Raw genomic sequence first — 13,778 nt, forward strand, 5'->3', positions numbered from 1 at the left:
TATATACTGTCTCTAAATGGTGTAAAGTGAGGGAGGTATTTGCAGGTATGTTTTTGCCTTACTCTTGTTCTCCACTGCATTGCAGCAAGAGCAGGTAAGCTGCATAAAGTCTGCTTGAGCTCTTTGCTTGAGAACCAAGGATAAAACTTTTCAGGCTCAACCTTTAGTACACAGGTATCTTTGGGACATTCATTTTATTAAATATTCATAGGGATCTGGTTTTGCTGACATAGCTGCAAACTGGGTATCACTGAAGTAACGTTACAGGGCATGGGCTGTGCCAAAGCAGACAGACCTGAGTACTGTAATACAAAGGCTGTGGTGTTCGATACCAAGATGTAACCTTTCTTCCACAGGTTGGGTTACAGGTAACGGGAAAGGCCTCATCTACCTCACAGATCCCCAGATCCATTCTCTTAATAGCAAAGATGTTTCATGCTCCAACTTTGGGAAGAAAGGGATTTATTACTTCTTTAATAATCAACATGTGGAGTGCAATGAGATCTGTCGCTGCCTTTCTTTAACAAGACCCTCTGTAGAGCTGCCAATGTAGACTCGCACAAGACAGTCACACAAAGGATAACCCCTAAGCTGGGCAGTATTTTATTCTACATGGCTTTGGGAGCATGTTGTCTTTGAGAACGGAGTCACTGAGACATTACTTGCATGAGTTTGGCAAGTTCTGGTCTTTGCATCCAGGCTAGTAACATCATGTTACCATCCTGCGCACCATCTGAACCTCATGTTGTTGTAGCCTGTAAGAATTAACAGAAGAACATATGAAGAGGAAGAAAACAGCTTTCCAAATTCAGCTAGAGGTGTACTACAAGACTGTATAAGCTTCTGATCCACTCAGACCTAGTAAGGGCAACAGGCACCATCTGCTCTTTGGAAATGGAATATGAAACAGAGAGAGACAGAAGCACTAAGCTGTATTTCAACCTTCTGTAAAGGTTGTATAAATGCTTTGGGGAACAAATGGTGATGTTTTGGTTTGCTTAAAAAAATAAAGTTTCTTTCAGAGGTGTGTATGCCTGCATGCATACGTGACCACACAACACCTAAGCATATGGAACAGCCAAGAAAGCTCTGCTGCCCATGGTTTTTAATACCGGGACTGAACAGCCTGTGGCATGTATGCTGGCCACATACTTCAGAAGTGCCTGCCTAGGTTAGAGGCAGCTGCAGCCTTTTACTTTCTATGAAACAATCTTTTGTGGTTTGTTTTTTAATTGTTTCGTCATTTGGTGTGATTTGGATTTTTTTTAACTAAAGCTTGCAATTGATTCATCTGACTTCCTTGAACACCTACAGCAATCCACATACTGATAAGGCCTCACCCACCTCCAAGAGACCCAACTGCTAGAGTCATTCTGTCACAGTGAATTTCGGAAGCATGTACAGGGAAGCAATGCCCTTACAACTTGGTGAATTCTAGCTGAACAGCTGAAATCTTTTATGGGTTTTTTTCCCCACACAGGCTGGTTAGCTGGAAAGAGTCAAACCTGCTGGTATGGTCAGATCATGTATACATGTGCTGTAGAGAAAACAGACATAAAAAAAACAGGGGATAGGAGCTCCTCACACAAAATGCTGCCCCCCTTCAGTGCTGAATTCAGCCAACTAGAGTGTCTGGTTGAAAAAAACCAAACCAAACCAATTCAAAATATTACCCAAATTCAGTCTGTGATGAAAGAAGCATTTTCAAATCTGCCTTTTTTTTAAGTCCTAAAAAGTTCAATTATTCATTTGCATTTACTGCAGACAGACTTTTGATGAGTTACCTGGCCAGGACGAGTGGCCTTCAACCTTTATTTCCAAGGGGTGATTGATTAACCTGTGTGGGCTTCCAGGAGGACACTTGTTTTAGCCTCTGTCAGGGACACATTGCAGGTTTTGATTAAAAGCAGGGGGAATATCTTTTCAGCTACAGGTTGCAGCTGATTTTCTGTTCCACAGGAGAAGGAAAGTGATCTTATATTCTTCCAGCACACCTTTCCTGGTTTACTAGCTTAAATGACAGGTGGAAAAGCTACTTCTGGGAAAGTTCAAGCAGCAGTTTTATGTATTCCCCTTAACAGTGACACATAAAACTGGAATAACACACAGGACTGGAGCAACACACAGGACTGGAGCTAGCATTTGTTGCTTCTTCTCCAGCTGAAGGAAAGTGTGATGAGACCTTGATTTTACTCTTGCAAGACCATGCCAGCACCTCCAGAGTATGTGTGTGAGAAATGGTAGGTGGCTTTCCCCCTCCATCAGCCATGAAAAGCTGCCTTCATTTCAGATTCTCCTCTTCTCATCCAAAGCCCTGATGTCCCACTGCCCCTGAGCATAAAGGCTGTGATCGTTTCTTTGGGGAGATTTTCTTGATGAGAAAGGGAACAGGGCATCAAACTTCCATGAAAAGATGGGTTCCCAACAGAGAGTTGGCTTTAACAAAACCATCCTCTTTTGTTTCTGTAGCCAGCAGAGATTTTTTTAGGCTTTTGTTCCATCTTTTTAGCAATGCTATTGTTTTCTAGGTGTTGTTTGTGCCGAGTTGTTTGGAAAGATGCCCTATCACCACCCTGCCTGATTAGAACTAGGTGTAAAGAGGGAGCAGCAAGAGAAGAAAAAAAAAATTAAATCTCTTTATTATGGTGCATAAACCTTCAGTGTTGGGGAGCTGGGCAGCTGCGCAGGAAGAAAAATGCATTCAAAAATATAATGCTAGTGTGAATAATCCTTTCTCGAATGCTGCTTGCAGACTGCTTCAGCTTTGTCAGGTGAACTTGAACTGGGCCATGAGATTTGCTGCCGTTCCCACTGCACACTGTCTATCACCCCGGGGCATTCACCATCTTGACTGTTGTTAAAAGCGAGCAAACAATCCATCATTGAGCCGGGGAGTCACTCGCTCATAGAAAAGTAAAATCGGCATGTGACGGTACACTCGGCCCCAGTGTTTCACAGATTGAAGTGATACATGAAAACTCACGTGTTACTGGGAAGATTAAGCCCGTTATCTTGTTCCACAGCCAATAAAGGACAGCCTTGTCTGCAGCAGTAGGGAAATGCTGGCTTTAACCAAGTGACAAACGCTGCGCATACATAGCTCTGTGCTCCGGCAAAAGAGAGCGCTGAGCTCTAAAGAGGAAACAAAGCTAGTTAGCAAGATCTGGGGAATTAATAGGCAGCAGAGATGCTGTGTTAAAGCCTCTCTGCAGAGGCTTTCCCTTCTCTATAGAGACACTTAAAAGCAAAACAAAACCTCTCGGACAATCTCTGCAGAACAAAGTGTCCTAATATGCTGCTAGCAGCCACCTCTGCAACGGCTGCTGTAGTAGCACACGCTGCTTCGAGACCCCTGGAAAGTAATGCCTTTTCCAGCTATGCCTTTTGGTCAAGGAAAGGAAAAAATATAGATTTAGTTATGCTCCTGAATTGATCCATCTGTGGGAAGTGTTAGCATTTGCACTTCTTCCTAATATTTGCGTTCAGCAGCTGATTTCTTCTGTTGGTTTCTAGCATGTATTTTACCATCTCAGCCAAAGCCATAGCTACCCACAGTTAAATTAGGAGCAAGTATCAGCCGGTCCAGTTCCGTGTTAAAACCAGACATCATCATACCTACACAGCTTCATCATCATACGCAGCTTCTGCTGGTCTTACTCTTTACAGGCTTGGGCACAAATTCAGAGGTACCAGTCCTTCACAAATGCAGGATCTCTGCCTTCATCCAGGGCTTGGATACTGGAAATCCTGGATTAATGTGCTCTATACCTCATTGACTGGAAAATTTGGGTATAAATGGCCCGAAACACACACAACTTGTATTATTGCTTCATATTTGTAGTATAAATAGGTGATTATTAGAGGGAATAAGTGGTTGACTCAGATTGATGATGGAGCATTTGATATTTTAGCTGAAAGTTTCATCTTGGAGCTACAATTTCTGTACTGCTATTTCCTCTGGTTTCAGAAGAAAGTAATTTGAACCAACCAAGGCTTAAAGAATACTCTTTTTCTTTTGAGGGGGGGATGTAAAGTCTGAAGAAACATTTCCCCTTCTTGGCTAAAGCAGCCAACACAAGGGCTTGAGTTTAAGTGTAAGTGCTGGCACCAAAACATCTCGCTCTTGGCAAGGTGATGACACTTCCCGGTACTTCAGGGCAGATATTTGGTTAAAGAGGTTTTTCCCACTTACCTTTCTGCAGGTATCCAGGTAAAGGCAGAGGTCTCATTTGTTGCGTGCCATGTACTTGTGCATAAAATTTAGTACATTTGATATCAAGAGGGAAAAAGTTGATGCAACCAAAGCCTGTTAACCATAGGCAGAATGATCTTCTCACTCTTTTGGCAATACCTAACGTCACCCAGCACAGGAGTTTCCCCAGCCTGTCCTTCCCCCCCTGGCCAGTAGAGCCATGGGGGGCTCCCAGGGGAAGGAGAACCAAGCACACACAGCTGTATCTCTAGGCATTTACAGGTGGTGTCATGTGCTGTTGCAACCTTGAAATAACTAGAATGGGGATATATGCAGCGAGGTATGGAACGATAGCTGCCACTGGGAGCTGGGAAGGGAAGGAAGTCCCTGTACCAGCACCTGCATGCCTTCCCCAGGCCTGCTGCAGGGAAGCCAGCAGCCCGCAGCGTAGCAGTGTGTTGCTTTCACCCCTCTCCCGGGGATGGCACACACCATCCCTCCTTTTTTCCACTTGGATGAAATCATCTCCCACATCCTTCTGCAGAGCAGGAGCAGATGGGGCTGCTGCCGCTGCCCCAGCTCCATGAGCCCATCCGTAGCGCCTCCAGCCGCCCCAGCCTGCCCATGGTGACCCCCCAGACAGAACTTAATCCCATTCTTTGGTCAGAAAACTTCTCTGCCAGGCTATTTTAAGATGGAGTGGCTCTTTTCATCGTCTCCGCTCGAAGCAGTTTCTCCCTTGAGTGAAGCCCAAACCGCCGTGCCGGCTACTGGGGCTGCTGTCCCCTCCAAGCAGGCCATCACGTTAATAGAGGTTGATTTGCAAACAGCGTCGTGTCCCCCCCTCCCTAGTGCCCCCCTTAGCCTGACTCCCGCTTTTCTGCTCAATGGCACAGATGCTGCTTTGTGCTGCCCAGGACCAAGCAGCTATTAGCAGCAAATCCAGCGAGGGAAATTAATGAAGGCGACTACTAATAAAAGACAGCTCAGGATGGCCATCCCAACTTGCTCCGAGCAGTAATTAACTTTTTTTAAAACTCATGAAGGTAAATATGCCATCAGCTTTGGTCCAGTCTCTCTTCTTTTTAATCAAAGGAGGGGGAAGGGAGGTGAGGGAAAGGGGACGGCTGCATGTCGCAGTCACCCCAGCACCATCCCTATGCCCTCCCTGCATGCTGCCGGCTTTATTTGAAAGAGAGTATTACTTCTCTTTAATCAGAAACCTGAATTCGGTACAAGCAGTCAAGGGGGATGAGGAGGTGGCCAGAAGTTTGCTGGACCTGCACAGATGGAAGGCAGGATATATTCTGAAGTCGAAGGAATCAGCTTGTCAGAGCAAAAGAGTCTGTCTTAGACCTTAAGACTCAAGATCTGGCCCTGTAGTAAGACAACAACCTGCAGCAGGTTTAAAAGAACAAATTCCAACAGGATTTCTGTTCGTGCAAGTGGACTGCAGTGCTGTGGGTACTATATAAAAGATGGGTGCCTGAGATTTTTTTCTGTATGGTTTAGAAATTGAAATTACAGGACTTGGTGTGTACCATTCATCACCCCGAGTGATAAATTGCAACACCCCCCATCCCTGCAGAGCCCCTCTTCACGCTATGTGCAACCTGGAGGTTCCCAAGATCACAAATTAACCCTTTGATATTCACTTGGACACCTGCCTTATCCCAAACCCTGGCCTGCAAGAGCAAACCCTGTGCTATTTATCTGATTACGTGGGCCTCTTGACATCCCCGGTGAATGCTCCAAGTGTCCTCCCCAGGCAGAGATCAGTGCAAGGCTTTCGGTCCTTCCCCTAGGATTGGTCTTCCTTGGAACACTGCAAGGTGGTTGTGGATGTGAGAACAAACCAGAGAGGGCAAGTGTGGGCAACAGGCTCCTTGAGGCCAGAGGAGCTCGGTGGTGATGGGAACTGGGATGGTGATGGCCTTTTCCCTAGCAGCTGCTCTGAAATACTTCTAAAACACCATAAAAATGAAAAACTGGGGGGTTTGGAAAGATCAGCTTGAAAGCTCTTAGTGTGTTTAATGGCATTAAATCAATTCAAGGAGAAGAGGCTACGAAATTCCCATCTGAGGAGTAGGAGTGTGAAATTTGAGGACCAGGAGATGAAATGAGTGAAAGGTGGATTTCCCAAGGAGATAGCAGTGAAACACAGAAAACCAAACCGAGCCCATGGGGAAAGCGAAGCCTGAGGCTGTGGGAAGGTGTGTGCCACGGACCCTTTCCTGCCTGAAATGATGAAAGGAAAAACTCGCCTTCTCTGCAATGGAAATGAGGGAGTCGGGAGGGAGGTGAAGGGCAGAGAGGGGACAGAGGCAGAGGCTGGAGCCCGCCAGCCAAGTGCCTGTCCCGAGAGAGGTGGCAGCAACACCAGGATTGTGTGGGATCATCCACAGAGAAACATGTTTTATATACAAAAATACATTTTGCAAGTGTTGTGGGGTGGCCTTTCATTGTATTTCCAGAAGTTCCATGCATATTTTATTACAGAAATAAGAAACTATGTAACTTTAATACCCCAGATGATCAGTCCTTTCAATTAAAAGTGTTATGCGATAACTAATGGATGCAGTGTCAAAAAGACAGCTAGTGTGTGTGCTAAATTATTTAGTGTCATCCACATTTCAGCAGCAAAGTCATCAGAGAGCGCCACAGGATGGCCTGTAGCAGGTGAACCCTCACCCAGTTGTTTCCCAGCATTTTCACCATCAGGAAAACCAGGAATCGCTGTAACAATAAAATAGTCAAACCTGGGGAGCAGTGCACCCTGAACCTCAACCTGAGGCACCTCAGTAGGGCTTTAGGAAATTGGGTTTTTCTTTGAGCTAGACCCCTCATGCTGGGGTCTTCAGATTTAGGTAGGAAGCGACCTAAGTTGCATTTACTATCCTGCCAGATCTTCTACCTTCACTTTGAGCCTGGGTGAGCACCCCGTGGCTCAGCAGTGAGGCATCCAAGCTCTCTGCCACAGCTTAAGATCCACCAGCCAGATGAGGGCTGCGTCAGGAATGCCCTTCCAAAATACAGTGTGCAGAAGGATCATAAACACACATTATTTGGGCAAGGTGCTGCCCTGGAAACTACTCCCAGGTTTTCCACTTCCTCCTAAGAGGTGCTTTGCCATCCTGCATCCAGGTTCACTGCAGTTTCATAGAATCCTAGAATCCCAGACTGGTTTGGGTTGGAAAGGACCTTAAAGCTCATCCAGTTCCAACCTCCTGCCATGGGCAGGGACACCTTCCATAGACCAGGTCGCTCCAAGCCCCATCCAGCCTTCTGATGCTCACCTCCAAAAATCAGTCTTCTGAGAGAAAAGAGGAAAATTGAAGGGAAAAAAGGGGAAGAGGGAAATTAACTCTTTCAAGTTTAGGAGGAAGAAAGAGTGAAATAAGCTCTTTTGGCTACGTTTGGAAGAGAAATCAGGATGTGGATGAATGGGGAAGGTAACAAGTCCTGCCTCTCTACCTCACCCTTTGCCAGCGCTGCCCTGCTGGCCCTTCCCATCTCCTTCAAGGGCATCTCCAGCCAAGCCTGTCCTAGGGACCAGGGTTTGGTTTGTGTGGTGGCTCCCACCTCAAACCCCAGAAAACTCCTCTCCCACCCCCTATCCGTACTCTAACACTACATGTGCCTTTTCCCACAGTGGCTCCCGCTGCCATGGCCCAGGGGACAGTGGATGTAACAGAGTCTGTACCTGGGATGGAAGGAAATATCTCCAGGATGACAAACTTGGGAAGCAGCAGCATGCCTACCCAAGGAGTGTTGAAGGGAGCATCCCAGTGCTGAGCCACCTGGGATGTACCTGAAGCACATCCCATCCATCCCAACCTTTCGAAGAGCCGAAGGCACCTACTCCAGTGCCTCTTAAAAGCAGGAGAGAAACTGGGAAGGACAATGAGACCCAGCCAGAAAAGACAGAGACGCTGAGTGAAGCACTCGCTTTCTTTTGGGGGGGGGCATTCCTGGAGTTTAATCATTAAAAGGGGGTCATTAAAAGTGATCGAGGGTGAAGCCTCCTCTCATGACGGGCTGCCCCACACACCACCAACGGATTGAAAGGCTCCCTCTTGTTTTGTTCCTCCTGGCCCGTGGCAGATTTGGGGGGGACACAGCTTCATCGTGCTGCCCACATCAAAGCAGTGATTATGCAAATGTTCCCACTTTATTTTTTTTTCCTTCTTCTTCTTTTTTGGAAGGAATTATTTATCACACAATAACCCCCCTGCCAGGGGGGGAAACAATAGCTCAGGCTCCATTGCGCTGCTCGCCCGAGGCTGCGGGGCCGGGGCGGGGGGAACCCCCGCATGTTTTATTGGCCTAACCTAATTTCACTAATTCTCTTTTCACACATTTTGGGGTTGGTTTTTTTATCCCCTCTCGCCCTTTCGAGGCCGTCGCTCCCAGCACCGGGCTTCACGCTCCCGGGATCGGGGGAAGGCACCAGGCTGCATCTTTTATTTAATTAATACATTCAGGCGCCTCTGCTGGGATTTAATGATTTCCAGGTGTTCGGACCCAGAAGTCACAGAGTGCTCCCGGGCACATGGAGGGGATGATTGAGGGGCCTCGGTGGCCGCCAGCGTCCCCCCATCCTCCTCCGTGGTGATGTTCTTGGGCAGGTGCTGTTGGATCCACGCATCCATCCGTCCGTCCGTCCATCCATCCATCCAACACGCGTTTGTTTTTGTGCAGAATCTTCTGTATCAAGAGGCAAAATTAAATCATAAGTAAACTTCCACTGAACATATATATATGTATTTATCTACTGTGCTTAGTGCTGGTTTCCTTCACAATGTTATGAGCCACACGAGGAACCCAAGAACCAAAACGCCATGACGAGAGGTGGAGGCCGAGTTGCGTGCATGTTTTGGCATCTAGAACCCGTTTGAGTATTTACTTGGCTGCAAAAAAATAGGGAATTTTTCATTGGTTTGGCTCCCCGTCTCCCTAAGGAGCTTTAGACTCAAAGAGCAGCCTCTTGGCCCCACGCTGGGGCTGAGCTGACACTCTGAGAGCTTCGTATTCTGTGGAAAAAAGGGTGTTTCTTCTAAGACGGTGGAAATTTTGGGGCTTTTGCACCCAGAACCAGGACAGGCATCGGCCCCCCAGGCCCATAATTCCTGGTACGGAACCCCAAAACAAGCAGCGAGACCAAAAGATACGAAAATTAGAGCTTTTTATTTATATTTTATCACAAGAACAATCCCTTTGCTCTTCAGCTGTAAATACATAGTGGAATAAACTCTGTAAATTATACAAAAAAAATACATCTTTTCCATGAAATCTTCCTTTATAATAAATAAACCGTGAACACGCGTGCGGCTGATCACTGTAATGTCCCGTGTCTGTTGAGGTTTTCAGTCTGTTGATTTATTTTTCATCTCCTGAAAGAAGGGGGGAGTTCCTTGTCCCCTTAAAGGTCGAAATAAATAATGCATGAGGAGGTTCTCCCTCCCCATTCCCATTCCCCCCACCCGGGGGGGGGGGGTTCTCTATTTAATTTTTGATAGAGAGTTCAGCCTAAATTTCCACGCTTGCATTCAGCCCTCACAAAGCCTACAAATTATACAATGACTTCTAACCCGGAGCTCTAACAAAAAGCAATTTAGGGGTGGTGGGGGGTTTTAACTCTCTTTCTCTCCTCCCCCCCCGCCCCCTCCCCATGATAAATCCTACGGGACAGATGGTGGAAGGGGAAGAGGGGAAGGAAGGGGGGTGTGTGGAAAGCCGCGGTCACAGATTTGGGAGCTGGACAAAGTGCACATCGGATGGGGAAAAGACAAAGTTTGGTTTTGGCAGGTGACGGGTCCGGAGCCGTGGGAAGCGGCGCAGATGCCGCCATCCCGATGGTGGGAACGGGGACCGGGAGCACAGGGCTAAAGGCAGCGGCGGGGCAGCGGCACCGTGGTGGGGGGGAAGCGTCCCGGTGGCGGCGGCCAGTGCTCGGCATCCGATGCGGATCCTCCGGGGCTGGCGGGCGATAAAGTGCAGGCGCGGGGAGAGGCGGAGGGCGCGGGGCTGGCGGTGCCGCCGCTCCAGGAGGGGCTGCCCGCTCCCCCCACCGCCACCGCCACCCCCGGGAGCACCGGCGGCGCCCCGGCCAGCCGCAGGGTCTCGGTGAGCGCCCAGATGTAGTTGTGCGCGAAGCGGAGGGTCTCGATCTTGGTGAGCTTGGCGTCCTCCGGGAAGGTGGGCAGCACGTCGCGGAGGGCGTCCAGCGCCGCGTTCAGGTTGTGCATCCGGTTGCGCTCCCGGTTGTTGGCTTTCAGCCGACGGCTCCGCTTCAGCCGTTGCGCCGTCTCCGCCGTACGAGGGGTCCCGCGGCTCCGACCCGGCCGCCGCTTGCCCTCCGCCCGCCGCCGCACACCGCGGCCGCCCGCCGCTTCTTCCTCCTCCACCACCGGCCGCGGCTCCTCCTCCTCTTCCTCCTCCTCTTCCTCCTCCTCCTCGTCGGCGCTAGACGGCAGCGAAGGCGAAGGGGCGGGCGAGGCCAGGCCCAGCAGCAGCAGCTCGTCCTCGGCGGTCCCCGACAGCCCCTCCGCTTTCACCGGCATCCTGCGCGGCAGCACAGGCGGCACCCGAACCGCACCGGGCGCGCTCCCCTCCGCCTCACGGTGGAAAGCGCGGCGGTTTAACGGTGAGGTGGAGGGATGGGGGGGGGGTCGGGTGGATGTGGAGAGGGGAGGAAGAAGGGGGGGGGGGAGCGGTGGCACGCGCCCCGGGGCCCTTCGGCTGCGTGTCTGGCACACGACCGCTCCTTAACACCCCTTATATATCCCGCGGGGAACAATCAAACCTGCCCGCGGGGGCTCCCGTCCGTGTGTCCCGTCCTCCCCCCCCCCTTCATCCCTCATCCCCTCATCATCATCATCGTCCCCTCCTCCCCCCCCCCCCTCCCCCCCAAACCGAACGGGGGCCTCGCGCTCGGCTGGAGCGTGCCGCTAATTTATTAATGAATGGCGGCGGCGGGAAGGTGGGGGGGTGTGAGGGGTGGGGGGGGGGAGGGTGGTCGCGAGGCGCCGCCGCCGTCCAATCGGCGCGGCCCGCGCGTGCCGGCTCCCTCACGGCCGCTTCATTGAGTGAGGGGCGGCGCCATTTTAGAGGGGGAAATAGCGCGGAGCGGAGCGTGGAGGTGGGTGCTGGAGGGGACACACACACACATATTTGGAGGATACCCCCCCCCACTATTTTTGGGGGATGGGGGGGGGCTGTTGGTGAGAGTCTTGTGTCTTTTCCCCTCCGCTTGCAGCTGGTTTTGGCACGGAGCAGAGCAAAGCCTGGGGAGAGCGGGGTGGGATGTGTGCCTCTGGAGAGCAGCAGGGTCCTGTGAGGGCTCAGTGCTGTCAGACGTAACCCTTGACTACAAAACAGGCTGTAAAATACTTTTTAAACCCCCTACACAACCACTTACAGGCTGTTGTGTCGAGGGGATGTTGGTTTGGCTTTTTGGTCCTGGCGGGGGGAGTGTGTGGGGAGGTTAGTAGGTCTTTTGAAGCTTCCATTTATTTACTAAAATCTAATCTGGAGATAGACAGTACCAGATAATAGAGGGGGTTTCTTTTATTATAAGAAGAGCACAGTAACACATTTCTACACCGTTTTGTGATTTGTGTCAGGCACCCACTCTACTGCAAACTGTTTCTGGTATTAACCATTATAGGGTTCAAGCTGTGTTTGTTTTGTCAGACAAGACATATTCCTCCTGTTAACTTTTGGGTAACACCAGTGCTTCATCTAATGAAAAATAATAGTTTAAACAAAGGACTCGGGGTAGTTTGCTTCTGGAAGAATCCAACAGGAAAGCTTCCCACTGCCATCCCTTCTCCTTCAGAGCACCCACAGGGGCAGAAAGCCAGGCCTGGCACCTGATGGACCCACATGGGTCAGGGCAAGGGAAAGGAAAAGGGTAGCGTGGCATCCTCCCCACGTGGAAGCTCCATCACCGAGGCGCTCTGGGGAGCCGGGCTCTGAAATTGAATTTTATTTGCTGCCAGTGGGAAAAAAGCGGAAAATAGATGCCAGAGGTAAAGCCTCAGTGAGCATGTTGCTGAGGGCTGTGTGAAGACGTCCTGCTCTGGGATCAGGGACCACCCGCTCACTGAGATTTACCTGATCTATTGGAAAATCTCTAATTGTATAGAATCTGAAGGCTCTACCAAGAGATTTTAACTTTCCCCCCTGCTCCTTCTGAAAAATGGAAACCTGTAGGTCCCGTTGGCATCCCAAGGGAGTCACACAAAGGGACCTTCTTCCTTTTTCAGCACCTTAAAGTATGTTGCAGTGTTGCCTGTGACCATCTCGCTGCCCGCACCCTGCTGATGGGATTTATGTCCTTCCATCGATGCCGAGAGCATGTAACCCATCAAGGCACCTTTTGAGGTTCACCCCAGTTCCCCTGATGAAGAGGTTTTCTCCGCAGGGTTGAACGGAAGGTGTCTGAGGATGCGTTGGGGTCCAAGGGACGCTTGTGGCGGTGTGTGGCCAGCCCTGGCTGAGCTGCTTGGCCAGGAGGTGCTCTGCTGAGAGCAGTGGGGGGAGAGGGAGCACTGCCCACCGCCTGAACTGTCCTCCAAGGGTCAAACTGTTCAACTTCAGCCCCTTTGCCAGACTCAATCCTACTTTACGGGAACAAAAGCCCAAAATAGGCGACGATCAAGAAACGAGAGCACAATGATTTAAGCTTATCACACAGCCCAGAAATAAAGGACGCTGAGCTTGTGTGCGGGAGGCAGGGGGGGGAACCTTCAGAGAGGCTTTGTTTGCTGTAAGAAGATTGAACTCTGAGGCGACCCAATAGCCCTAAAAGTTTAGGGTCTGTGTTGCTGAGAGACCTTTGGATACAGCCCGTCCACACTCCGACCTCACAAGTCGTGAGCCAGCATTAATGGCTTGCCTGGCCTCACCCCTCCCAACTCTGTGTCCCGAGGCCCCCCAGGAGTCTCCTGAGAGTTTGGGGGATGAGGGCACCCCCAATCCTTGTGGGCAGCACCCACGAACCCTGCGAGTGTGATGGTTCTGCTTTTAAACTGGGGGGAAAAATGCGTGTCCCCCCCCCAGCAGGATATTGGGGTGCAGAGGGAGAAATTGGAGGCTGCTGTGGTGCCATGTCCCCCCCAGCCAGGTCCATCCCAACATCCCCCGGGGAATGCTGCGGCCTAAAGTGCTGCATGGAGGGCTGGGGAGCAGCCCCCCATTCCCAACCTGCAGTAGCAAGTTTGGGGTTCGTTTTAGGATTGATGCAAGGAGAATCCTTCTGCAAGACCCCCCCCCAGCCCGGCTGAGCCCCTCATCGGGGGCCGATTGTTCCCAATGGATTTGCATGGCAGGTGCAGGCCTGCAGAGCGATTTTGCCGCCCTGGGCCCCCCCAGTGAGGGTTTGCCTCCCCCCCCTTGTGAAAAAAGGCCGCCGGTGCCTTCCTTTCCCATGAAGAAGAGAAGAAGCTTGAGGATGGTGTGAACACGCTTCAGTTTTCTTATTCTTTTCTATAGATGTGGGGAAAAGAACAGCCGATTGTGTGAAAACCCCAGTGCCTGCAAAAAGGGACATTGGCCGTCCAGGCGAAGGTGCGCGAGGGAG

At 50.4% G+C, this 13,778-nt stretch overlaps 2 protein-coding genes across 10 annotated transcripts in view; one reads left to right on the forward strand and one right to left on the reverse strand.

The window, feature by feature from the left end:
- The window catches only part of ALPK1 (alpha kinase 1), a 59,820-nt gene extending 51,583 nt beyond the window's left edge, over positions 1-8,237 (forward strand). For 7 of the 9 annotated variants that reach the window (XM_030479925.1, XM_030479924.1, XM_030479926.1 and 4 more), the window contains one exon: positions 357-1,027. In XM_030479925.1, the coding sequence (XP_030335785.1) occupies positions 357-553 (197 nt within the window). In that variant the 3' untranslated portion in view covers positions 554-1,027. Of the gene's footprint in view, positions 1-356; positions 1,028-7,844 lie in introns of those variants that run through there. The other 2 variants (XM_030479927.1, XM_030479928.1) reach the window with 2 other exon arrangements.
- A 1,132-nt stretch (positions 8,238-9,369) lies between these two features.
- Positions 9,370-10,831, reverse strand: NEUROG2 (neurogenin 2). Its single transcript, XM_030479938.1, has one exon. The coding sequence runs from the start codon at positions 10,753-10,755 to the stop codon at positions 10,078-10,080; it is 678 nt and encodes a 225-aa protein (XP_030335798.1). The 5' UTR covers positions 10,756-10,831; the 3' UTR covers positions 9,370-10,077.
- Between the last annotated feature and the right edge of the window lie 2,947 nt (positions 10,832-13,778).

This window comes from Strigops habroptila, chromosome 3, assembly GCF_004027225.2.
Source record: "Strigops habroptila isolate Jane chromosome 3, bStrHab1.2.pri, whole genome shotgun sequence".
NCBI classification, from domain to species: Eukaryota; Metazoa; Chordata; class Aves; order Psittaciformes; family Psittacidae; genus Strigops; species Strigops habroptila.

Bases quoted from the DNA above. Each gene is read 5' to 3' on its own strand.
- NEUROG2 (XM_030479938.1), bottom strand. From the start codon at position 10,755: ATGCCGGTGAAAGCGGAGGGGCTGTCGGGGACCGCCGAGGACGAGCTG.